Source organism: Cricetulus griseus, chromosome 2, assembly GCF_003668045.3.
Source record: "Cricetulus griseus strain 17A/GY chromosome 2, alternate assembly CriGri-PICRH-1.0, whole genome shotgun sequence".
NCBI classification, from domain to species: domain Eukaryota; kingdom Metazoa; phylum Chordata; class Mammalia; order Rodentia; family Cricetidae; genus Cricetulus; species Cricetulus griseus.
Genome location: NC_048595.1, coordinates 27,948,368 through 27,973,181, shown reverse-complemented (window position 1 = coordinate 27,973,181; position 24,814 = coordinate 27,948,368). Strand labels below are relative to the sequence as shown.

The 24,814-nt window shown below is 45.5% G+C and overlaps 1 protein-coding gene across 7 annotated transcripts; it reads left to right on the top strand.

Moving 5' to 3' along the window:
* Positions 1–180: 180 nt before the first annotated feature.
* On the top strand, positions 181–24,502 carry Meaf6 (MYST/Esa1 associated factor 6). 7 transcript variants are annotated; one of them, XR_004768165.1, is made up of 10 exons: positions 181–335; positions 1,228–1,343; positions 7,996–8,083; positions 8,195–8,240; positions 18,155–18,347; positions 18,758–18,894; positions 19,215–19,342; positions 22,358–22,415; positions 23,023–23,056; positions 23,906–24,502. XR_004768165.1 is itself a non-coding variant. In XM_027399241.2 (7 exons), the coding sequence occupies exons 1-7, from the start codon at positions 246–248 to the stop codon at positions 23,912–23,914; spliced, it is 576 nt and encodes a 191-aa protein (XP_027255042.1). In that variant the 5' UTR covers positions 181–245; the 3' UTR covers positions 23,915–24,502. The 7 variants fall into 7 exon arrangements, 2 of the variants coding, with proteins under 2 accessions (XP_027255042.1, XP_027255041.1); XR_004768163.1 differs by lacking the exon at positions 19,215–19,342; XR_003482008.2 differs by lacking the exons at positions 18,758–18,894; positions 19,215–19,342.
* The last annotated feature ends 312 nt before the right edge of the window (positions 24,503–24,814 follow it).

Here is a 24,814-nt window from a genome sequence, read left to right as displayed (position 1 = left end):
GATGCAGTGAGCGTCCGTGGGTGTCTGCAAGGCTCAGGGGCTCACAGTGGGAAGAGGACAGCAAGGACGACCCCACACGGACCAGCACCACTCTGCGCCTGCTTTCGCGCGCGCAGACCGCCAGCGGCCCGGAAGCCGCGCGCGCAGGCGCAGTGGCGGCGCGCCCCCTGGCGGCCGGCGGCGGTAGCGCGCAGGGTCCGCCTACCGGTCGCGCGCCGCCGCCTCCGCCGCCGCTTGAGCCCAACATGGCGATGCACAACAAGACGGCGCCGCCGCAGATCCCAGACACCCGGCGGGAGCTGGCCGAGCTGGTGAAGCGGAAGCAGGAGCTGGCGGTGAGTGGCCGGGGCCGGGACGCTGTCCCCGCCTGGCCTCGCAGGCCCCTCCGGAGGCGAGAGCTCTGGGCGGCCGGAGTCCCGGAGCTCTGGGCGGCCGGGCGCGGCGCGGTTCCCTGCGGCGGCGCGGCTCCCGGCCTGCGCTCGGCGGGCGGGCGGGGGCGGCGAGGGCGCGGGAAGGGCGAGAGGCAGGAGGCGGGGACGACGCTCGGGCCGGGCTTAGCGGGTGGGAAGGAGGCTGCTAGACCCCGGCCTGGAGAGGACTCGGGAGCGTGTCGGGTGGGTACCCGCGGCCGATTGCACGGGCGGCACGTTTCAATGGCCGGAGAATGTGGTGTATTTGAGGATGCCTGGAAGGGGGCTGGCTGGCCGGAGGCGCAGGACGCAGTCTAGGGAATTTGGAATGGTGACGCGCACCCGGAGCCGCCGGCACCCTGGTGGCTCAACCCTCCAGGCTCCCGCCTTTTGCTGCGAGCATCCGGGAGGCAAAGCTCACCTGAAGCTGCCCTTCCAGGTTTCCATAGCAACCGGCATCCGCTGCGGGCGGCCCTTCCAGAGCTAGTAGGGAGGGAGCAGTTAATGTAGAAAAGATGATTTTGAAAAGCTCTTCACCCTCGTCTCTGCTGGCAGCGACACATTTAGTGAGTGAAAATAGAGACAGCTTACATTCTCTCTCATCTCTGCTCACGAAGTAGATGTAAAATCTTGCATGTGTGTGCATTTTCTGAGGACAGGCTTCACATTCCATTTTATTTATAAAAGGGTCCATCACCTCCACTCTTCCACAAAAATGGTTTAGTGTGGGTAAGCTTGACGTTACAAGTCTGTATCCAGATCTCAGTTTGCTCATGGTTAATGCTTGCTTCGCCATGTCCCTCTTTTCATCACTTAGGAAACACTTGCAAACTTGGAGAGACAGATCTATGCTTTTGAAGGAAGCTACCTGGAAGACACTCAAATGTATGGCAATATTATCCGTGGCTGGGATCGGTATCTGACCAATCAAAAGTGAGTGTCAGAATCTAGTAGTATCCATTTTATCCCCTGATAATATTTATCTGTATGGTTTTTGTATTGTTTTTTAAAAACATAGTCTTACCATGTAGCCCTGGCTAACTTGGAACTTAATATGTAGTTCAGGTGACCTCAGACTCACAGGTTACATAGATCCTTTTCCCTCTGACTTCCTTCCAGTTCTGGATTTAAAGGCATGGGCTGCCATTGCATATCTTGGGATGTTTGTTCTTGGTATCCTCTTTGCAGGGAGATGGTGATAGAGTCATTGTGTGAAATGAGGTCTAAGCTTGAACTTGTATTCTGACTCTGCCATTGTCTCATGGAGTAACCGTGGACAAAGCCCATATTTGTGACTAGGGAAAGTCGGGCCCATGGTGCAGGCATATGTAGGTATAAATGAAATACAACATGCGACTTAACTATCTTCCAGATTTTAGTCAACCGTGATATCCAGTTATGCCTTTTGCCATAACTGTATGCTAATTGTACCATTATTTACTTGGTAATGATACTATAAAAATTTCTAAACTTGTGGGAAGTTTTCAAACCTGTAGAAAAATTGAGATCATGTGATACATGGTAGTTTGTATTTTTCCCCTGTATTCATGAGTTGCTAACTTACTGTGGGTGCAAGCTCTAATATATGAAGCCATGTATGTATGCTTTGTATTTTGAAATAATTGCAGATTCATATAGGAAGCAGCAGAGAAGTCTTGTATGTTCTTCACACAGTTTTCTCTAATGGTTACATCTTACGTACCTATAGTAGTACATTATCAAAACCAGGCAACTGATCCTGGCATGACGTGAGTGTAGTTGTATGGCATTTTATCGTATCTGTATAACCACAGATGTAAAACTAGGCCCAGGAGGCATGGTTCAGTGGGTAAAAGCACTTGATGTGCAAACCTGATGACCTGAGTTCAGTTCCCAGAACCTATGTTAAAAAGCTGCAGGGAGAGATGATTCCCAGCACCCAAGTCAGGTGCCTTACAACTACCTATGCGGCCAGCTCCAGGGGATCAGACTTTCTACTACACTCATGAATATCTGCCCCACCACACATTAAACACACCTATGTATAATGTTTTTAAAATGCACATCTTGCCGGGCGTTGGTGGCGCACGCCTTTAATCCCAGCACTCGGGAGGCAGAGGCAGGCGGATCTCTGTGAGTTGGAGGCCAGCCTGGTCTCCAGAGTGAGTGCCAGGATAGGCTCCAAAGCTACACAGAGAAACCCTGTCTCGAAAAAAAAAAAAAAATAATAATAATAAAAATAATAAAAATAAAATGCACATCTGGCATTTTAGCACATTGAGGTGGGAGTTGGGGGCAGGAGAATCATTTGGAAGCTTGTAGGCTGGCAAGCTGGGATAGGCAGTGCTGTCAGAATAACAAGGTCGATTCTGGCTCAGCAAGGTAGAAGGCAAGGGCCAACACCAGGAAGTTGTCCTCTCATTTTAGTATGTGTGTAAAGATGCAGAAGTAGCCTGGTGGTGGCACATGCCTTTAATCCCAACACTCAGGAGGCAGAGGCAGGCAGATCTCTGTGAGTTCAGACCATCTTGGTCTACTGAGGGAGTACAGGACAGCCAGCTAGGGCAACACAGAAACCCTGTCTTGAAAAACTAAAAAGAAAAGAAAAGATGCAGAGGTATTCTGTCATCATGAAGATTTCCTTCATGTTGCTCCCTTGGTTACATTTCTGTTTCCCCATACTTTACTGCCCTGCTAACAATTGAAAACTGAGACCCTTATACCATGAGTCTTTGCACCTAAGTATATTAGCAGTTACCTCCTTAGAACAATAGGATATTTCTGCACCTAACTCTGACACACTTAGCTTAAAAATGAACACTGATTCCTTCATTGGCCCCAAAATGCTTTGCTACTCTTTTTTTTTTTTTTTTTTTTTTTTTTTTTTTTTTTTTTTGATCCTGGGTCCAGTTGCCTTTAGCAGTTATGTCTCATTAAGAGTTTTGTTTACTTTTGAGACAGGGCTTCTCTACAGAGACCAGGCTGACCTCTGACTCATAGAGATCCACCTGCCTCTGCCTCCTGGATCAAAGGTGTGCACCACTATGCCTACCAGGTCCCACGTTCAGATTTTTTTTTTTTTTTTTTTTTTTTTTTTGCATAGGGCATAGAACCCAAGGCATTGAGCATGCTAGACAAGTGCTCTGCCTCAAAGCTGAACCCCATAGTTTTTCTTACTACGACCTCATGAGCAATCCTTTACACATAATAGGTCCAAGTGTAAGCAGTTTGTGAAGCCTTGGTTCTGTGCCTCTGTCTTATCGGGTGACATGATGTCAAGTGGTCCTGCCACTGTGCTGTAAAGACAGCCTTTTTCCTGCCAGCAAGATGGCTTAATGAGTGAAGGTGCCTAAGGACAAGTCTGATGACCTGAGTTCTGTTCCCATGATCCATGTGGTGGCAGGAGGGAAATGGACTCATGCCAGCTGTCTCTGCCTTTTACATGCACTTACATGTATACATGCTATATAAAAAGCAAAGAATTAAAATTTTCTTACTGTGAGGTTACACTTTAGATACTGTGAATATACTGTTCTCACCAAGTTTTTTTTTTTTTTCCCCTCCGTTCCTTTCTTCTTCCTCCCTCCCTCCCTCCCTCCTTCCCTTTCCTTCCTTCCTTTGAGACAAGGTCTCACTATATAGCTCTGGCTGGCCGGGAACTAGCTATGTAGATGTGGATGGCCTCTTTCCGGTTCTCGAGTACTGGGATTAAAGGATTGTGCCACCACATCAGCATCTCCTTAAATACTTATTCAGTACTGCTAATCAACATTATTTATTCTTTAAAAACATTTTTTTTCTTTCTTTTTTTTTTTTTTTGGAGACAGGGTTTCTCTGTGTAGCCCTGGCTATCCTGGAACTTGCTCTGCAGACCAGACTGGCCTCAAACTCACAGAGATCCACCTGCCTCTGCCTCCCAAGTGTTGGAATTAAAGGTGTGGAAAGTGTCTACCACTACCACCCAGCTAATGGTCCTCTTTTTTCCTTACAAACAATTATGTTGTTTTTCTCTACGGGGATGAAGCATGCTTATGCCTTAACATATATATGTGTGTAGGTCACAGGAAAACTTGAGTGAGTTAGTTTTCTTCTACCATGTGGGTCCTGGAATTAACTCAAGTCCTCAGGCTTGACAGCAAGTGCCTTTACCTGTTAGGTCATTTCACTGGCCCATATTTTGCTTGAGAAAGGAGACCTGTGGCTGCCTCTGAGTGTTGGGATTACAGGCATGTGCCATCATGTCTGGTTCTTTGGTCCTCTACTCTTGCTCTGTTACAGAGCTGTAGATTTAAAAAAATCAGCATTTGGATTTGATACTGTCATTTTAAGACACAGTTTCACAAGGTGATTCAGGTTATCCTGGAACTCACTTTGTAGACCAGGCTGGCCCTTAATTCAGAGATCCACCTGCTTCTGCTTCTTGAGTGCTGGGATTAAAGGTGTGCACTACTATGCCTGGCAGAAGCTTTTTAAAATTTAAATTTGTTATTTTGTTTTTCTCTGTATTGGTTTGGAGACTGTCCTGGAACTTGCTCTGTAGACCAGGCTGGCCTCGAACTCACAGAGATCTGCCTGCCTCTGCTTCCCCAGTGCTGAGATTAAAGGTATGTGCCACCAATGTGTGTTTTGTCTTTGTGTATATATTGGTACAACATGTGTGCCTGATCCCTGAAGGAGCCAGAAGAGGGCATCGGATCCTCTGGAGCTGAAGTTACAGATGGCTGTGAGCTGTCTTGTAGGTTCTGGGAACTGAACCTGGTTCCTCTGCAAGAGTGGCAACTATTCTTTGTTTTTTTTTTTGTTTTTTTTTTTTTTTTTTTTTTTGTTTGTTTGTTTTTGGTTTTTTTTGTTTTTTTTGAGACAGAGTTTCTCCACATAGCCCTGGCTGTCCTAGAACTCTAAATGTAGACCAGACTGACCTTGAACTCATAGAGATTCATCTGCCTCTGTGTTCTGCCTGCTAGGATTAAAGGCGTGCACCACACCATATCTGGTCAGCAACTGTGGTTAACAACTGAGCCTTCTCTTATCACAGTCCCTTGCCCCATATATTTCCCAAAGGAATCCTGGCATAAAATTAAGTTTATTTAAAAGGGACAATTCTTATCACTTGTCTGTACTGGTCATTCTATATGCTTATTTATTGAGACTGAGCTTCAATATGTAGGCCAGACTAGCCTGGAGCTTGCTGTATAGGCCAGGCTAGCCTGTAACTCACAGAGCTCCATCTGCTTCTGCTTCCTAATGCTGGAATTAAAAGCATGCATCATCATGCCCATCTATAGTCACCTTATCTATCTATCTATCTATCTATCTATCTATCTATCTATCTATCTATCTATCTATCTATTTGAGACAGGGTTTCTCTGTGTAATAGGCCTGGCTGTCCTGGAACTTGCTTTGTGGGCCAGGCTGGTCTTGAACTCACAGAGATCTTCCTGAATGCCAGAATACGAGGTGTGCGCCACCACTGCCCCACTATAGTCACTTTAAAAGTTTGTTTATTTTATGTATATGGATGTTATGTCTACATGTGTGTTTGTATACCACACGTGGCCTAGTATCCTCAGAGGCCAGAAGATAACATCTAATCTCTTGGGACTGGAATTACAGACATCTGTGAACTGCCATGTTGGTGCTAGGAATCAAACCTAGGTCCTCTGGAAGCGCAGCCAGTGAGTGCTCTTAACCGCTGAGCCATCTCTCCAGCCCCCGTTTCATTTTTTTCATAGTAACTTTTTGATTGAAAAAAATCTGTCAATGGCCAAAGTGATACATGCCTTTAATCCTGGCACTCAGGAGATAGAAGCAGGTGTTTCAGTGTGAGTTCAAGGCCAGTCTGGTCTGCACATCTAGTCCCAGGGCAGCCAAGACTACATAGTGAGACCCTGTCCCAAAACAGAAAAAAATGGTTTATCATATGTGTAATGTGGGCGGGATATGCATGTCTACAGTACGTGGATTGGAGGAGCTTTGTGCAATTGGTTCTTTCTTTACACCTTTACATGGTATCTTAGTTAGGGTTTCTATTGCTCTGAAGTGACACCATGACCATAGCAACATTTTTTTTCCCCCTGTTTTTGGTTTTTTGAGACAGAGTTTCTCTATGTAGCTTTGGAGCCTGTCCTGGAACTCGCTCTGTAGACCAGGCTGGCCTTGAACTCACAGAGATCCGCCTGCCTCTGCCTCCTAAGTGCTGGGATTAAAGACATGTGCCACCAGCGCCTGGCCTTACCACATAAACTCTAACAAAGAAAACATTTAATTGAGGTGACTCCCTTATATATAGTATCAAAGGTTCAGTCGTTATCACCAAGGCAGGGGAGCGTGGCGACTGGGAATTTGGCATTGCGCAGGCAGACATGGCACTGGAGAAATAGCTGAGAATTCTACATCATGCAGGAAGTTAACTAAGACACTGGGCAGTTTCTTGACCTCAGAGCCCACCTCCAACTAGGCCACACTTATTCCAACAAAGCCACACCTCCTAATAGTGCCACTGCCTTTGGGGTCATTTTCTTCTTTCTTTCTTTCTTTCTTTCTTTCTTTCTTTCTTTCTTTCTTTCTTTCTTAGATTTATTTATTGTATACACAGTGTTTTACCCACAGGCCAGAAGAGGGCACCAGATTACATTATGGATGGTCGTGAGCCACTATGTAGTTGCTGGGAATTGAACTCAGGTCCTCTGGCCCAGCAGTCCCTGCTCTTAACTGCTGAGCCATCTCTCCAGCCCAGGGCCATTTTCTTCCAAGCCACCACACATGGGTTGAGGATTGAATTCAGGGTGTACAGCTTTGCAACAAGTCCTTGGTGCCTTTCCCATCTTGTCAGCCCTGCACTAGTCATTTTTGACAGTTTGCATAATTAGTATGCATAAATGCATACTAAAATAGAGTGGGGAACAGGATTGGGTTCTGTAGGCCAAGCTATTGCCCCTGAGATAGTGCTGGTTGGTGTTCTTCTTCGTCTTCTTTTTTTTTTTTTTTTGGTTTTTCGAGACAGGGTTTCTCTGTGTAGCTTTGGAGCCTATCCTGGCACTGGAGACCAGGCTGGCCTCGAATTCACAGAGATCCACCTGCCTCTGCCTCCTGAGTGCTGGGATTAAAGGCGTGTACCACCAACGCCTGGCCATGGTTGGTGTTCTTAAGCCTGGCAAGACATGACTCTGTCCTGCGCTTTTTCAAACAAACAAGATTTATAAATGTGACATTGTTTATAAAGCTAGAATAATCTCACCTCCCACAGTGGAACATGTTGGTTTTTGTAGGCATTCAACATGAGGTGTGTTTTGGCCAATAACATGGATCAGAGGCATTCCTGAATTGAACTTGGTTAAAATAAAAAATAGAGTGGAGTTGGGGAGATGGCACAGCAGGTGACAGTGCTTTCTTCTGCAGCCTGGCCACCTGAGTTCAGTCACGGGAGGCAGAAAGACAGACTGACTCTGCAAAGTTGTCCTCTGACCTCCATACACACGCTGTGACTCACATGCATCCCCACCCATAAATCATTCTCAAGCTTAATAAGAATCCATAACTTTGCATCTGCCCCAGGCACCCCAGTTTGAGTTGAAATCATAGCTTGGTACTTGCTTCTGTGTTTTAGAAACTCCAATAGCAAAAACGATCGGAGGAACCGGAAGTTCAAGGAGGCCGAGCGGCTCTTCAGCAAATCCTCAGTCACATCGGCCGCTGTAAGTGGTGGCAGCGGTGGTGAGGAATGTGGACTTTACCTTCCTCACTGTGTGGGTTGGTGTCTTGGGATCTGTGGTCACTTGTGTGGTAACCGGTGGCTTCTCTTTTAGGCAGTAAGTGCCTTGGCAGGAGTTCAGGACCAGCTCATCGAAAAGAGTGAGTTTGCTTTTACCTTCTTTATCAGTTTATTTTAAAGCAACCATAGGCCCTAAGTTAACTCTGGTTTGCCCAGTTGAGTACCTAAGGACTGCATCTTCTATGGTTTTCTCTTGCTTCTGGAAGGCCTTTGAGCATCTTCCCAAAGTCTTTTTGTTTTGTTTTGGAGGTGGGGGTCTTGCTGTATCATCTGTTTGACTGTGTAGATCATACTTGTCCAGTCAGACACACACCTGCCTCTGCCTCCCACTTGCTGTGATTAAAGGCCTGTGCCACCATGCCATCTATATTCAAGGAAGAACCTACTGGCCTCCTGCCACTTTTTTTCCCATGAAGCTGGGCTGGAGATACCAAAAGACACCAAGCTCTGACACTGCTACAGTAGGGCTTAATTAAATTCCTAGGAATTTTGTTTGTGTTTTGAGAATAGTCTGTGCTGACCTGGAACTTGCTAATAACTGAGACTGGCCTCAACTTCCTGACCCTCCTACTGGGTGCTGGGATCATAGGCATGTGTCATCATCCGATGGGAGAACTTTTTCAATAATAAGTCATTTAGGTCTGAAGTGGTTAAGAGTGCCTACTGACCTTGCAGAAGACTGGGGTTTGCTTCCTAGCACTGATCCGGTGACTCACAACAGTTGTAACTCCAGTCCCAGGGGATTGGTTACCTTCTTCCGGCCTGTGAGGGCACCTGTATGCATGTGGTGTACATAAACTCCAGCAGGCACACACACGTAAATAAGAATAACAAACAAAATACCCATATGGCTGGATGTGGTGGCTTACACCTTAAACCCAGCACTTGGCAGGTAGATTCAGGCTGATCTCCTGAGTTTAAGGCTAGCCAGGGCTACACAGTGAGATCCTGTCTTAGTTACTTGTCTATTGCTATGGCAAGCCACTGTAAGCAAAGCAAAACTTCTACAAGAAAGTTTATTTGGGGCTTGCATTTTCAGAGGGTTTGAGTCCATGACTGTCATGGTGGGGAACATGGCCGTGGGTGGGCAGCATGGTGCTAGAGCAGTAGCTGAGAGCTCACATCTTGAGACATAACCACAGTCAGAGAGAGAAATAGAGAGAGAGAGAGAGAGAGAGAGAGAGACAGACAGACAGACAGACACACATACAGACTCACACTAGGGATTGGAGGTAGAGAGAAACATTGGGAATGGCTTCTGAACCCTCAAAACCATACATCCCCTCCAACAAGGCCTCAGCTCCTAATCCTTCCCAAACAGTTCTACCAACTGGGAACCAAATGTTCACATATGTGAGCCTATGGGGGCCATTGTTATTCAAACTACCACAGACCTTAGCTCAAAACAGAGTTAACAGCGAATAATTTAATAGGAAATTTCAAGTGTACCAGATAAATCCTTAATGCTCAACTTAGGAAACTCTAAGAGTGTATCTGTACATTCTTAAATATAGAAGGGAGGTAGATACTGTTTCCTCACACAGGTCGTTTCTGTGTGGAAGCCAGGTCTAATTTAAAAAACAGCTGGCATTTGTGTAGCTGCGGGGCATTTTCAGTGCTCTGTCCTGTTATAGAATTAGAGCCCTGCTTTGGAGCAGGGATTTGAGGAAAGGGGATTTTGGTAGCTTGGACCTGAGAGTTACTCAGTGACTTCAGTTTCTGTCCCAGCCAGACTCCTGTGCCTTAGTGCTGCCTATCCCAGAGTCAGTTCCACTCAGAGTCACATTCCAACTTTTGTCCATACAGAATTGTTCTATGCCCCTCAGTTTTCCAACTTTTGTCCATACAGAATTGTTCTATGTCCTTCAGATGTTTTCCGTCCAACTTGGTGTTATGTTACGTCCTTCCCCTTCCCAGAACCCTGCCCAGTGAAGTTGGGTGCCTGTCTGTGTTATGTTGTATCCTTCCCCTTCCCAGAACTCTGCACAATGTCTCGGTGCCTGTCTACCTCATCAGATGCTACAAATTCTTTAAATTTGAGACAGGTTCTCGCTGTGTAGTTTAGGCTAGCCTTGGACTTAGGTATTAAAGATTTTCTAAAGTGTATACTGACCAGCTGTTCTTTGAAAGCTACCCAGCATGGAGCCACCTGCTCATGGCTGGTTTGACTATGTGTCAGGTTAGTTTTGACTGAATATGTATGTATGTATATATGTGTACACACACACACACACACACACACGCACGCACGCACGCACGCACGCACGCACGCAGAGTTTGGTCTTGTAAAACATTTTTATTTTATGTGTGTATAAGCGTGGTTTGTTTTTTGTTTTTTGTTGTTTTTTGAGACAGTGTTTCTCTGTGTTCCTTTGGAGGTTGTCTTGGAACTCGCTTTGTAGACCAGGCTGGCCTGGAACTCACAGAGATCCACCTGCCTCTGCCTCCCGAGTGCTGGGATTAAAGGCGTGCACCACCAGTGCCTGGCTGTGCATAAGCGTTTTTTTTTTTTCCCCTGCATATATGTATATGCATCACATGTGTGTCTGATGCCTGCAAAATGCAGAAGAATGCATTGGATCCCCTGGATGTGAGCCACTAATGACTGTGACCTACCATGTGGTGCTAGGAACAAAACTCTGGTCCTCTGGAAGAGCAGCCAGTGCTCTTTTCCACGGAGCATCTCTCCAGCCGTTGTCCTTGTGTTTCCCAAGAGGATGTTGGAAATACTTTCCATCACGGCTGACTGTCAGCCTCCTTCAGGACTGGTTTTCCCTCAACAAGTAGTTGTTTTGGTTTTTTGAGTCACCATCTCATTACGTAGCCTTGGCTGGCCTGGAACTCAGAGACCCTCCTGCCTCTGCCTCCCAAATGCTGGGAGTTCTGGGATCAGATGTGTGCTGACTTGTGGCTTTATTTTTAGTTATTATGATGTGGGGGCAAAGTAACACAGCTTGACAGAACTAAGCAAATGTAACATAGAAGAATGCAGCACATCCTCTGTGCACCACTAAACAAATGTTCCACAGCATAAAATAATGTAACATGTCTTTAACTAACGTTTCACAACATAGCACTTTGTTACTGAGTTATTTACAGCAATGTGCTCAGTCATTGCTCACCCCCTGAGTTAGTGGTAGGATTATTCACGTGACCTCGGGCAGCTTACCAGTGGCCACGCCACTGAAGAAAATGTCCTTGACATCCATTATGTGCTTATAGATGAGGGAGCGCTGGGGACTTGTGAGTAGTCAGATCCGTGAGGACGTATTGACAGGCTCAGTCTTGCCCAAAAGTCAGAGCTGCTGTGAGTCTTGAGTTCAGGGCCATGTTATGCCCAGAAGGCAGGGCTTCCTGTCGCCTTGACCCTTCCTCCTGTAAGAACATTCTTCCTGCCATGTTCCTTGAACCTTTGGAGGGAGCGATGCAGATGTCCCAGTTAGGGCTGAGTGTTCAGTGGTCACTCGTTCTCAGCACTTTGGTCGACCAGTTGTGAGTCACTGCCCACCGCAAAAGGGCTTCACTGACCAAGGCTGACAGCAGCACCAGTCTACGGGAGTGAATATAAACATCTAGAAGGTAGTTTCCCAGGTCCATTAGCAAATCCACAGCCATGGCCTTTCTACAGGGACCTGTGTCCTCCCCCACCACAGGCTTTTGACCAGGGTTACAGTGGCTCCTATGGAGTGGGCATCATACCCAGCCAGTGAATGTTTGATTATGCCCTTGACACTCATGCCATTTTTGTGCTGGTAGACCCTTGCCTAGCATGTTGGTAGTGTTCCATACAAGGTCCATAGCTGAGTAAGACTGCCGATGACGTCTTCCGCCAGCAGCCAGCATAGGACCTTACGGTATTGTGGGACCTAGTCAAGAGGGAGAGAGCTTTTCCCTTGTTCTGTAACCAGAACCTGTGGTGTTTCAATGTTTTTAACAGATTTTTTAAAAATATTATTTTATATTTGAGACAGGGTCTTACTATGTAGCCCAGGCTGTCCTAAGTACTGGGAGTGTAGGTTTAAACTACCTTGCCCTTCTAAAAAATTTATTTTTTTTCCTTTTTCTTTTCTCTCTCTCTTAAGACATGGTCTTTCTATGTAGCCCTGGATAGGTGGAGCTCATTATGTAGACCAGGCTGGCCTCAAACTCTTAGGGGTCCTTTTGCCTCTGCCTCCCAAGTGCTGGGAATCAAAGGTCTGTGCCGCTGTACCTGGCTCATCTTTTTCTTTTTTCTTTGCAGATTTTTTTTTTTTTTTTTTTTTTTTTTTTTTTTTTTTTTTTTTTTTTTTTTTGGTTTTTCGAGACAGGGTTTCTCTGTGTAGCTTTGGAGCCTATCCTGGCACTCACTCTGGAGACCAGGCTGGCCTCGAACTCACAGAGATCCTCCCGAGTGCTGGGATTAAAGGAGTGTGCCACCACCGCCTGGCTAAAAAATCCCCTCTTGAAATTCATTATTTCTGCTTCCTTTGGCTTTGTGTATTTATTTGCCCAACAAGAAAGAGGGTGGATTTGCATAGCCCCTAAAGAGGACTTTTGTGTAAGTTGTGAAGCAACAGACATTTCAGTGAAAAGAATATAGTAAAAGAAAAAGCAAGCAGGATTTTCACCTCGCCTTGGCAGGGGAGCAGGCGCCACTGCGTGTGCCAAAGCTTCCTGCTCCTGGGCTCAGTGCTGTAGAGCTTCCCCTCCTCCTGGAAACCTGCCCTCGGTTGCCATCCTCTTCTTTAGTGTGTAGACTTCCTCATCTTGCTCTGGAGATGCGCTGCTCACTTTCCTGTCAGTGAGAAACAAGCTCTTGTGTCCTCCTCAGTGCAGCGCTGTCAGTGGGATGTTGACAGTCCTTGGGCTTCCGTGAGCTGAGGAAGGGCATTCTTGTTTGTATTTTAATAGCATCTAGTCCCCGTGGTTCCTTGTCTGGCATGTCTCATCAACAGACTAGTAATTCTACAACAAGTCTTGGTTGGAAACTGAAGTTCTGTGGTAGAGCATTTTCCTAGCATGTGTGAGGTCTAGAGTTTGATCCCCAGCACTGCACACCAACAACTGTTAGAGTCCTGTGCAGAAAGTTCTTGCATGTGCCTGTATCTTTTATTATGTGTGTGTGTGTGTATCTCTTTTTAATTTTACTTATTTTTATTTTGTGTGCATTGGTACTTTGCTATGGGTGTTAGGTCCCCTGGAACTGGAGTTACAAACAGTTGTGAGCTGCCATATGGGTGCTGGAAATTGAACCCAGGTCCTCTGGAAGAGCAGTCAGTGCTCATAACCACTGAACCATCTCTCCAGTCCATATGTGGAGTAGTGGGTAGGGGTAGGGGTCTCCATAAGTATGTTGCCCCTGGAGGCCAAAAGAGGGTACTGGATTCTCTGGAGCTGGAGTTAAATGTGATTGTTGAGCCCTGACATAGGTGCTAAGAACTCAACCTCTACAAGACAAGTACTGGCTTTTAACTGCTGAGTGGTCTCCAGCCCAGGTGAGCACTTGTGCCTGTATCTTCAGGGCTTCTCCCCAAGCACTTTCAAAGCCTCCAGTCTTATGTGAACAGCTGTGATCTGATGACTTGGTGTCTGTTGTGTGAGAGATGCAGATCTAGCTTCATTCTCCTGCATGTGCTCCAGAGGCTGTTCTCCAGTGTGTGCAGTTGATGGTGTTGTCAGAGTGGCCTGAGATTGTGTGGGCCTTCTTCTAGGTCTTCTAGTCCATGGGTCTACATATCCGTTTCTGCCAGTACCAAGCTGTATTTGTTACTATGGCTTTATAATACAAGTTGAGACAGGTACCTCCAGCATTGTTTTTTTTGTTTTTTGTTTTTAAGATTTATTTATTATGTATACAGTGTTCTGCCTGCATGTCTGCTTTCATGACAGAAGAGGGCACCAGATCTCATTACAGATGGTTGTGAGCCACCATGTAGTTGCTGAGAATTGAACTCAGGACCTCTGGAAGAGCAGCCAGTGCCCTTAACCCCTGAGCCATCTCTCCAGCCCCCAGCATTGTTCTTCTTGCTGAAGAATGCTGTAGCTATTTGGGGCCTTTTGTACTAATATATGGATTTTAGGATTTTTTTTTTTTTTTTTAATAATTCTGTGAAGAATATCCAGGATTTTGATGGGGTTGCATTGAGTTTGCAGATTGTTTTTGGTAATAATTACACATTAGTCTTCATGAATTCTTCCTGTCTATTTATTTCTTCAATAGCTTAAAGGTTTCTTGTTTGTTTTTATTTTTTGAGATGGAAGGGTTTTACTGTGTCTCTGACTTGTCTGGAACTCTATCTACATAGATCTGGATAGAATTGATTAGGGAGATCCGCCTGTCCTGCCTCCTCACTGCTGGGATTAAAGGCGTGCACCACCACTACCAGCAAAGTGTTTTAAAGTTTCAGTTGTAGGCATCTTTCAGATCCTAGGCTAGGTTTGTTTATTCAATTAATTTTTTTATTTTTTATTTTTTTGACAGGGTTTCTCTTTCATAGCCCTGGCTGTCCTGGAACTTGCTCTGTAGACCAGGCTGGCCTCAAACTCACAGAGACCACCTGCCTATGACTCCCGAGTGCTTTGATTAAAGATAGGAGCCACCACTGTCCAGCTGCATTTTATCTTTTTAAAAAACTTACGGTTTATTTGTATTTTATATGTATAGGTATTTTGTCTATATGTATGTGCACCGCATGCACACACCTCAGGTACTCTGGAACTGGAGTTAGGGATGGTTGTGAGCTGCCATGTAGGTGCTGGGGACCAAACCCAGGTCCTCGGAAAGTGCAGCCAGTGCTCTTCAGTGCTGAGCCATCTCCAGCCCGTTTCATCCTTCTGAAATGAGGTCTTGCTGTGTTGCTCAGGCTGGTCTTGCACAAACAGAACTTCTCTCTGCTTGAATTGTCTCATTAACCTTGTCAGGGATCAGCTGACCTTAACATTAGGCTTTGTGCCAGACTGAACTCTGTTGCTTTGATCTGTTCATCCTTATACCACAAGCAGCGAGCGTAATGTGGATTACTGTAGCTTTGTGGGCGTACATTTCAAAGTCTTTTAGTCTTTTTATTGGTTCATCTGTTTTGAGACAGGGTCCTGTTCTGTAATCCAGGCTGGCCTTGAATTCATATCTTTCTTTCCTAGCCTCCTGAGTGGTGTGATTACAGGTGTGTGCCAACACTCGGCTTTTTTTTTGGTAAATTTTATGTGAAATCAGATGCTTTTCTGGTCCTGTGCAGCTCCTTGGCTCTGGAGCTCCCTCTCATGGCGCTCTCCTGCATTGTGTTCAAATTAGTTCTGTCGTTTCTGAGATCTGGCCTTTTCTTTGCTTTCTTGGGGGTGGTGGGTGTGTGTTGGGGAAGTGTTCCATGGCATGCATTGAACAGTTTTGAGAGTTGATTCTCTTTCTTCCATAGGCTTTAGGGATCAATCACAGGTTGTCAGGCCTGCACAAGAAATCTGCTAAGCTATCTTGCTGGGCTCTTCTGCTTTAAGAAAAAAAATTCTTATAATGTGTTTTTGAGATAAGAACTCCTATGTAGTTCAGGCTGGCTTTGAACTCATGATCTTCCTCGAGCTTCCTAGCTCTGGGATTACAGGTATATGCACACATTTCTGTTTTACTTTTTTTTTTTTAATTATTTCATTTTATGTGCATTGGTGTTTTGCCATGGTTGCTGGGTCCCCTGGAACTGGAATTACAGACAATTGTAAGCTGCCATGTGGGTGCTGGGAATTGAACCCAGGTCCTCTGGAAGAGCAGCCAGTGCTCTTAACCACTGAGCCATCTCTCCAGCCTCCTGCTTTTTACTTTTAGACAGGGTCTTCCTGTGTAACCCCGACTGACCTAGAACTTGGTGTGTAGACCAGGCTGGCCTTGAACTTGGTGGCAATCCTCCAGTTTCAACCTCCCAACTTCTGCTTTTTTGAGCCTATACTTAATCCTAAAAAAAAAAAAAATCATAAAGACAGAAAGGAAAACACTGACCCCTGACCCTGATGCTGACACAGACATTTCTGACCATTTTCAGGGGCAGATACTTTCGTATTTAGGGTTCACTAGTAGTTAGCAGAATGCAGTTCTCTCCCTGTCCCTGTCTAGTGACAGTTTTTAGAAGTTGGACTTGGTATTGCACAGCTGTAATGCCAGCACTGGGAAGGCAGAGACGATGCTGGGCCCAGGACAGCATGGAACTCACTGTAGCCCAGGTTGGTCATGGGCTTGGGCAGTCTCCTGCGTTTTTCTTTAAAAACAGGTTTTTGTTTTTTTGGTTTTTCAAGACAGGGCTTCTCTGTATAGCCCTGGCTGTCCTGGAACTCGCCCTTTAGACTAGGCTGGCCTCTGAAATCACAGAGATCCGCTTGCCTCTGCCTCCTGAGTGCTAGAATTAAAGGTGTGTGCCACTACTGCCTGGCTTCTAAGTGGGTTGTGTGTGTGTGTGTGTGTGGTTTTGACACATGATCTATCTCTCTGTCTCTGTCTCTGTCTCTCTCTCACATTTATTATGTATACAGTATTCTGCCTGCACACTAGAAGAGGGCATCATTTCTCATTATAGATTGGTTGTGAGCCACCATGTGGTTGCTGGAAATTGAACTCAGGATTTCTGGAAGAGCAGCCAGAGCTTTTAACCTCTGAGCCATCTCTCCAGCCCCAACACAGGATCTCTTAGCCCATGCTGGCCTTGAACTTGAGATTTCTTGTCTCACTTTCCCTAGTGCTGGGATTATAGATATTTGCCACCACACCTGCTCTTTTTTTTTTTTTTTTTTTTAATTCTCTCATATATTACATCCTGACTGCAGTTTTCCCCTCTTCTCTTCACCCAGTCTCTCTCCCCCAGACCCTGTCCTCTTCTGTCTCCCTTCAGAAAAAGGGCAGGCCTCCCAAAGGATGTCAACTCAATATGGCATATCAAGTTACATTAGGACTAGGCACCTCCCTTCAGTAAGCTGGACAAGACAACCCAGGAGGAGGAAAAGGGTCTGAAAAGCAGGCAAAAAGAGTCAGAGACAGTACCGCTCCCACTTTTAGGAATCCCACAAGAATACCAGGCTACACAACCATAACATATATGCAGAGGGCCTAGGTCAGACCCATGCAGCCTCCCATTGTTGGCCCAGTCTCTGGGAGCTTCTGGAAGCCCTAGTTAGTTGATTCTGTGGGTTTCCTTGTGGTGTCTGTCCTTGAACCCTCTGGCTCCTACAATCCTTCATCCCCCTTTTCCACAGGATTCCCCAAGTGGGTACCTTTTCTCTACTAACTATCTATTGATTTATTTATTTTTAAGTTTTATTTTATGTGCATTGGTGTGAAGATGTCAGGTTCCCTGGAATTGGAGATACAGACAGTTATGAGCTGTCATGTGGATACTGGGAATTGAACCCAGGTCCTCTGGAAGAGCTGTCAGTGCTCTTAACCGCAGAGCCATCTCTCCAGCCCTGTTATTTATTTATTATTTTTAATTATATTCATATGTCTGTATGAGGTATGTTCATGTGAGTGCTGTGGGCACCCAAGGAGAGGTGCCGGCTATCCTAGAGCTGAAGTTTTAGGCGGTGAGCCTCAAAGTGAATTCTGGGAATTAGTCTCAGGTCTTCTGAAGAGCAATACATGCTTTTAACCTTGGAATAATTTCTCTAGCTCTCCCCACACCCCATAACGCTTTGCAGAGAAACAGGATTCTCTGCTGGTTTGTCAGTTTTGCCAGGGTCATCAACCCTTATCCTCTGGATGTAAGTCTTCCTCTCTTGTGTGTACTCTTTGTTACATAGCCCTTATGTAGTAGGGTGGTGCTTATGTTGCCATCTGGTTTGTCTTCAGCACTGTCGTCCGGTTACACTGTTGCAGATTGCATGGTTTCCAGGAACTCCCTAGCTTTGATACTTTGAATGTCCATCCCCTGTCAGCTTGTATCTTCTCTGTCACATGGCCTGTGGGCTCACAAGCAGACATTTGCTGCTTACAAGAATTTGGGGAATACTGATCAGGCTTTGGAACCTATTTTCTTTCCTCTAGGGGAACCAGGAAGTGGGACAGAAAGCGATACTTCTCCTGACTTCCACAATCAGGAGAACGAGCCTGCCCAGGAGGACCCCGAGGACCTGGACGGTTCCGTTCAGGGAGTGAAGCCCCAGAAGGCTGCCTCCTCTACCTCCTCAGGGAGTCACCACAGCAGCCACAAAAAAAGGAAGAATAAAAACCGACACAGGTTAGTGGCAAGGTCCCACCCAGTCCCAGAGTTCTCATGACTACTGGGAGGGACTTGGTTGGAATGAAAGTGCCTGGGACAGTGGCAGAGCCCTCATGCTTCGGGTGGCAGAAATCTTCTGGTGCTAGTCCAGTGGGCTGGTGTTCTCTGAGGGAGGAGTGGGTGGCAATAGAGAGGCCCCGCAGGATCAATGGGAGCCACCACGATGGACTGTGACTCCTGAGCATTGGGTCCTTGCTAAGAGGAAAGTGGAACTAGAAAGACTCTGGTTATTGGGAAGCTGTGACCTGGGATGGAGGTTCTTTGAGTCCTGGGCCCCGTCTGCTCCTATGAGAGCTGAGTTGCCATGCCTTCCTTGACTTTTTAAATATGGGTTTGGTTTTGATTGTTATGACTTTTCTATTTTGTAGTTCTCTGAGTATGCTGCCTTCAGATACGGGGAAACACTTAAAGCTCCTAAATGCGAGCATTCCTTCGTAGGAACCACCTGAGCACTGCTACTTTTGCAGTGGGAAATGAGATGGGGATGACACCAGTGCACAGAGAGGTCAGGTGTCTCAGGGGGTTTAGTGGTCACTCTGCCTGGGTTTGTATGCTGATGCTGGGCCTTAGCTCAGAGGGTGATGAGTCTGCAGGGCAAGGGGCTCTCCCTCATCCTGGTCTTGGAAGCCTGAACACTTTGGGGGTGAAAGGGGTGTGCAGGGCTAAGGAATTGCATTGCATTAGAAAACTTCGGGGTGTCCCTTCCTGCACCTAAGGTGTTCCACTGTGAACTTCATAGACGTGGCACTGTGGCTAATATAGAATTAAATTTAACTGGTTTCAACCTCTTTAGTTTTTAAGTTTTTCTTGTTTTTTAAATTGCAGAAATAGTGTTTCCTCCAAATAAATAGTGCTGAAGGACCACCGCTTTACTGTTTTCTGCAAACCAAAAACCACTGTGCTAATCTCAAAGTATAGTAAGAAACAGCAAAGAATTGTCCCCTACCATCTTGGTAAGGATGTAGGTTGTTGGAGCATTGCGGTAGGCTTGGGGCTACCTTATCACAAACAATAGAGACCCATACTCTTTTTAAAGAGTATTTTGTGGGCTGGGAAGATGGCTCAGTTTGTAAAGTGCTTGCTCTGCAGGCTTGAGGACCTGAGTTCTAATCCCAGCACCCACATCAAAGCACTCAGTGCATTGTATGTGTCTGTAAACCCAGCATTGGGGACATTGATATCCTGGGGGCTTGCTGGCCAGCCAGTCTAATAGAAGTGATGGGACCCTTTCTCAAAGACTACATGGAGAAACACCCAGCATTGACCTCTGACCTCCATATGCACACACATATATACTACATACACACAAATTGGCAAGATAATTCAATATTTTCTTCTGTGTTGTTTTTATTACATTTAGTTTCTTGTCATTTTGGGGATTCTTTTCCTATTTCAGAGTGTCTAGAGCAGGGAGACCATTCTTGAAAGTCCCTGGGACTCTGCACCACTGACCAGTGTCCTCTCTAGATCCTGCTGGTTTCGTGTAACACCTCATTTGCACTAGCGATGTGGGCAGCTCTTGACTGGTGAAAGGCGCTAGAGAAGTGTTCCCTTTAACTGTCCTTGCAGGGTTCTAGAACATCTCCATGGAAATAACAGTTCTTTCTTATCCCTCCCTTTTCCTGGCCCCAGGAATGAATCCCTTCCAGAAACACACTAGCGCTTAGAAAGACAGTTCTTGGGGACTGATCTCCTAAGGGGCAAGTCTGGCTTAGAAGGTGGACTGGGTTTTTAGCTCCAGAATTCCTGCCTCAGTGGTGGCCTCCCAGGGCCTGGTGTGCTCATCGGCCCCCAGAAAGGCTTGTGGCACACGTTGCTTTGTTTCTTAGGAAGCTGACCCCAGCTTCCTAAGTGGTGTCTCAGTGGGCTAAGGCTGTTGCAGTCCTCTTTGCTACCTTTGTACACTCAAGGGCAGGGGTGGAGCACATTATTCATACACGCTGGTGAGCTGGCACCCAGAGCAGCGCTTCCTTCTCCACTGTGCGGTGGCCCCTGTAAGTCAGGCCACGGTGACAAGATGTCCAAGGACTTGCCACATGCCCCCATTTGAGGAGAAGCAGGAAGTAGTCGAACTTACCATTTACCCCCCCCCCCCAGGAGGGGGGATGGAACACAAAGCTTCAACTGTGCTAGTCAAATGAAAATCGCCAGTTTTCTAAATTCTTATATTTTACATATCTGAACAACAGTTAAGTCCCACTGTCTTTAAAGAGAAAAAAGTAAATACTAGCTGCTCTTAGAGGTTTTTACTATTACATCATACCCAAGATTTGTTTTTGTAAATCATTGCTTGTTGCTTTTTAAGACAGGGTTTTATTATGTAGCTCTGGCTGGCCTCAGACTAATGTCTTCTGCCTTAGCCTTCCGAAAGCTGGGATTGTCAGGGATTACCGTGCCTGCCACCAAACCCAAGTTTGGCTAAATAGGTATACTTTTAATTTGTGGTATGTATTTATTTCCATCACTAGGTATTGAACCCAGCATGTACCTACCAGTAAGCCACACCACCACCTGATACCACCTGTTTTCATTTGTGAAAGTTGAATCAGTTTGAGAGGAAAATGTTTTAAAAGTCCTGCTTGTGCACTGGTGTGTGTGGCCAGGAAGGTCCTAAATGAAACAGTTTTGTAAATGGTGCTGAAATTCAGCTCTCATGTGACTCTCACAAACGTGGTCTAACAGCACAGTCAATTCGAATATCATCTTCCTACCTGTCTACAGTCTAAAGGTGTCAAAGCCAGCGAGGAGCTGGAGTCAGATTCCAGGCTGATGCTTGCTGTGGAGATCTGTGCAGACCGTGGCCTATCAGCGATGACCTTACAGAATGGCCTCCTCTGCTGTATGCTCATGGATCCCAGTTGCCTTGGTTTTGCTGGGGGGCTCTGCAGACCCCGGTATTCCTTAGTTGCTGCACTGATGGCCATACTAGAGGCAAGGTATCACATGCCTGCAGTCACAATTCCTGGAGGCTGAGGCAGGAGGACAGCAGGTTTGAGGCCAGTGTGAGCTATATTTTGAGACCCTCCCCCATCTCATTAAAAAAACAAATAAAACAACAACAGCAACAACAACAAAAACCCAACAATAAAAACGAAAAGCCAGTGGGGGTGCGGTCACCAATTTGGGAGGCAGAGTTGGTTGTGAAAGTAGGACCTTCACTGAGGTTCATGCATGTGGTCAGCAGATGGCTTCCAGGTGGGACCCTGCAGCAGGAGCTGGTGGCACTGGACATGTTTAGAACATGAACTTGAACAAAAAGTTACATATTTTGCTGTTTTCAAAGTGCAAAGTGTTTTGTCACCATTTGTTTTAATGACAATATGTTATGCTTACTTCTAGCACCTCTGCTGAATGACTTAGCCTCTCCCCCTCTCTGATCCCTCTCTCCCCCTCTCTCCCTCCTTCCCCCAACCCACTTCTAATGCCCTAATTCTGTTTTCACTACAGACATCTTAGCAGTTCTAACCCTGAGTCTGGCAGCTAACACTAGGGCTGTGGCTGGCTGAGTGCTCTAATGCTGTCACTTGCCCTCCCGCAGCCCGCCCTCTGCTCTGGTCTCCCTCCTGCAGCCCGCCCTCTGCTCTGTTCTCCCTCCAGCTCTCTGCTCTGTTCTCCCTCCTGTAGTCCGCTCTCTGCTCTGGTCTACCCTGCGGGAAGGGAATCAATCCCCTGACCACACAGTCTTTGGTGCTTTGATGTTTGAAACCTTATGGCTTAAAAATCCTTAAAGCTGACTTTGTTTCCACAAATCTTGCTAGGATGGCTAATCGACTAATTTATTCAATTAGTATATTAATTTCTGTTGCTTTCTTCCTCTCCAATGCTGCTCCTCAGCCCGTCTGGCATGTTTGATTATGACTTTGAGTAAGTTTGATTTGCATTAGTGTCTGTGCTGTGTTGTTTAGTGTGTAGACCTGGGATGCCGTTCTGAGATCTCTCTAACCCATAGTTTGTCTGTTTGATTGTAGGTATGTATATTAGGTTAGGCTGGGAAGTTTTTTTTAAAAACAGAAAAACGTGATGGAGGTAACATTTTATTTAATAACTTAAGCAAAATTAAGTAAACTTCACTTACGCATTTTAATTTCTTTTTAAATAGATAATCTGTACTTTTAATTTTATTTAAATTGATTTTCTGGCTTTGCTTCATTAAGGAGACTAGTAGCTTAAGATTTTGATATTTTGCTTTGAAAAGATTTAAAAATTGAAATTCTTGTAATTTCTTTTGTGTTTCATATCCAGAAACACAAACTCCTAGTCTGTTTGCTGTTGGTCACTGCGTGTCTCAGAACTTGTCAGTGACGTAGTTACAGAGCTAACACATTGACCTGAGCATGCCCTCTTAATCCAGTTTCTCTAATTTTGCAATAGTTTTTACTTTAAAATTATGGCTTTTGTAACTGCTATGTATTTCCTTTTTGAGTCACCTCAGTTTGCCTTATGGCAAAAGTATCTGCTCATATTTTTTTTAATACTTGCTTACTATCTGAGGAAACAGCTAAATTATGACCTAGTCTAATGAAGAATGTGGACTTTAATTGAATAGCCTTTGTAGCTGTGCCCTATGCACTAGCTGCTTGTTGCCCTGTTTCTGAGGTTAAAGTGCAAATCTCTTTCATTTTCCCCACCACAGGATTGATCTGAAGTTAAACAAAAAGCCCCGAGCTGTAAGTATCGGCCAGGCAACTCAAAGACTGGCAATGTTTTGTTTTGTTTTGTTTTGTTTTGTTTTCATTGGTTTTGGTGGCTCTAACAGGGCTCACCCGTGCTAGACAAGGGCCCACTTAGGGGCTGATGAGCATGTAGGTGATTTTGGTTTTCACAGTCTGAATGTCCCTAATCTAGGGTCACATTCTGGTTTCTAGACTCTTGAGTATCCTTCTGGATACTCCAGCTTCCGAGTGTTCTTTGCTAAAATGTTTTAGAACAGATGTGGTGGCCTTTAATCCCAGCACTCAGAAATTACTATGTATACAACATTCTGCTTCCATGCATATCTGCACACCAGAAGAGGGTACCAGATCTCATAACGGATGGTTGTGAGCCATCATGTGGTTGCTGGGAATTGAACTCAGGACCTCTGGAAGAGCAGTCAGTGTTCTTAACCTCTGAGCCATCTCTCCAGCCCGTTCTTTAGTTTTTTTGCGGGTGAGCTAGTGAGCAGAGTTGAAATTGCCATTGATGGCATTTTAGAACTTGAAGGTGGGGTCACTACACTTGTGAAATGCAGTGTATTATTATGCCTGAAATAGAACTTTTAGCTACTCAGAAATTTCCCTAGCCCAGTTTATGATATTCTTTTAAATGTTAATTCTATTTATAGGGTTACATTAAGGTCATTTTCACCCAACTGTGTAATGTTCCTCGAGCATATTCCCTCCTAGTATTGCATGTATGTATGTATGTATGTATGTATGTATGTATGTATGTATGTATGTTTTTATGTATGTACATATATACATATTTGCTCAAACCAGGCTATGAGTATGTTGTGACTTCTGTTTCTCTCTCTTTAGGACTATTAGAAGACTTGTTAGCAGCAGCTTCCGGCTGTGGAGCCCTGCTTCCCCTCTGACCTCACAGCGACAAATGTCCCTCACCTGACTGTGACCATCCACCTCTGCTTCCCCAGACCCAGTGCCTGTAACTGGCTAGTCTGTCCTAACTGTAGTGACGAATCCTTTCTATAAGACTGGGTCATTCGCTGTTGTCATCATTAGTAGCAGAACAGCGGGAAGATGTGTGGTTGGTCCCAGTCCCCGCGGGTGGCTAACTGTGCATTTCTCCCTTCTTAGAATGAATGTCTCCCCCCAAACTGGCTGGCACCAGCTCCATCTGTGATTGTCCCCCCATCGAGAAGTGCACATCTCTGGTTTTGTGTTATGCTGAAAGTAGAACCCAAGTTCCATTGCAGATGGAGGCTGTAAATATCTGCCATTCTTTTGTTTTGTTTTGTGTTGTATTATTTTTTTATTGTTGTTTTTACCATCTGGTTTTCTTTTGGGACATTTTGTGATGCCTGTACCCTTCCTGATGACACATCTGATCGTCTGTTTCATGTGTCAGCATTCATTACTGAAAACTAAAGTGGCTTTCTAGAACTGAATGGGCAACGTGGCTCTTTGGCTTTTTGATTTCTGAGGGTGTTTAATAATGGCCTGTTGAAGTAGTCTCATGTTCAAGGAACAAGAACGCTGAAAAACATGCATCATATTCTTAGAACAGACACTTTGATTCCTTTGTAGAAATAAAATTTCCTTGCCTTCCATTTCTCATGCTTTCCTTCTAAGCCTGAGATTTTCTTTTCTATCTTCCTTCCCTCCCTCCCTTCCTCTCTCTCCCTCCTTCCCTCCCCTCTATCTCCCCTCTCTCCCCCTCCCTTTCCTCTCAGACTGGCTTTGAAGCCTGTCCTGGAACTTGCTTTG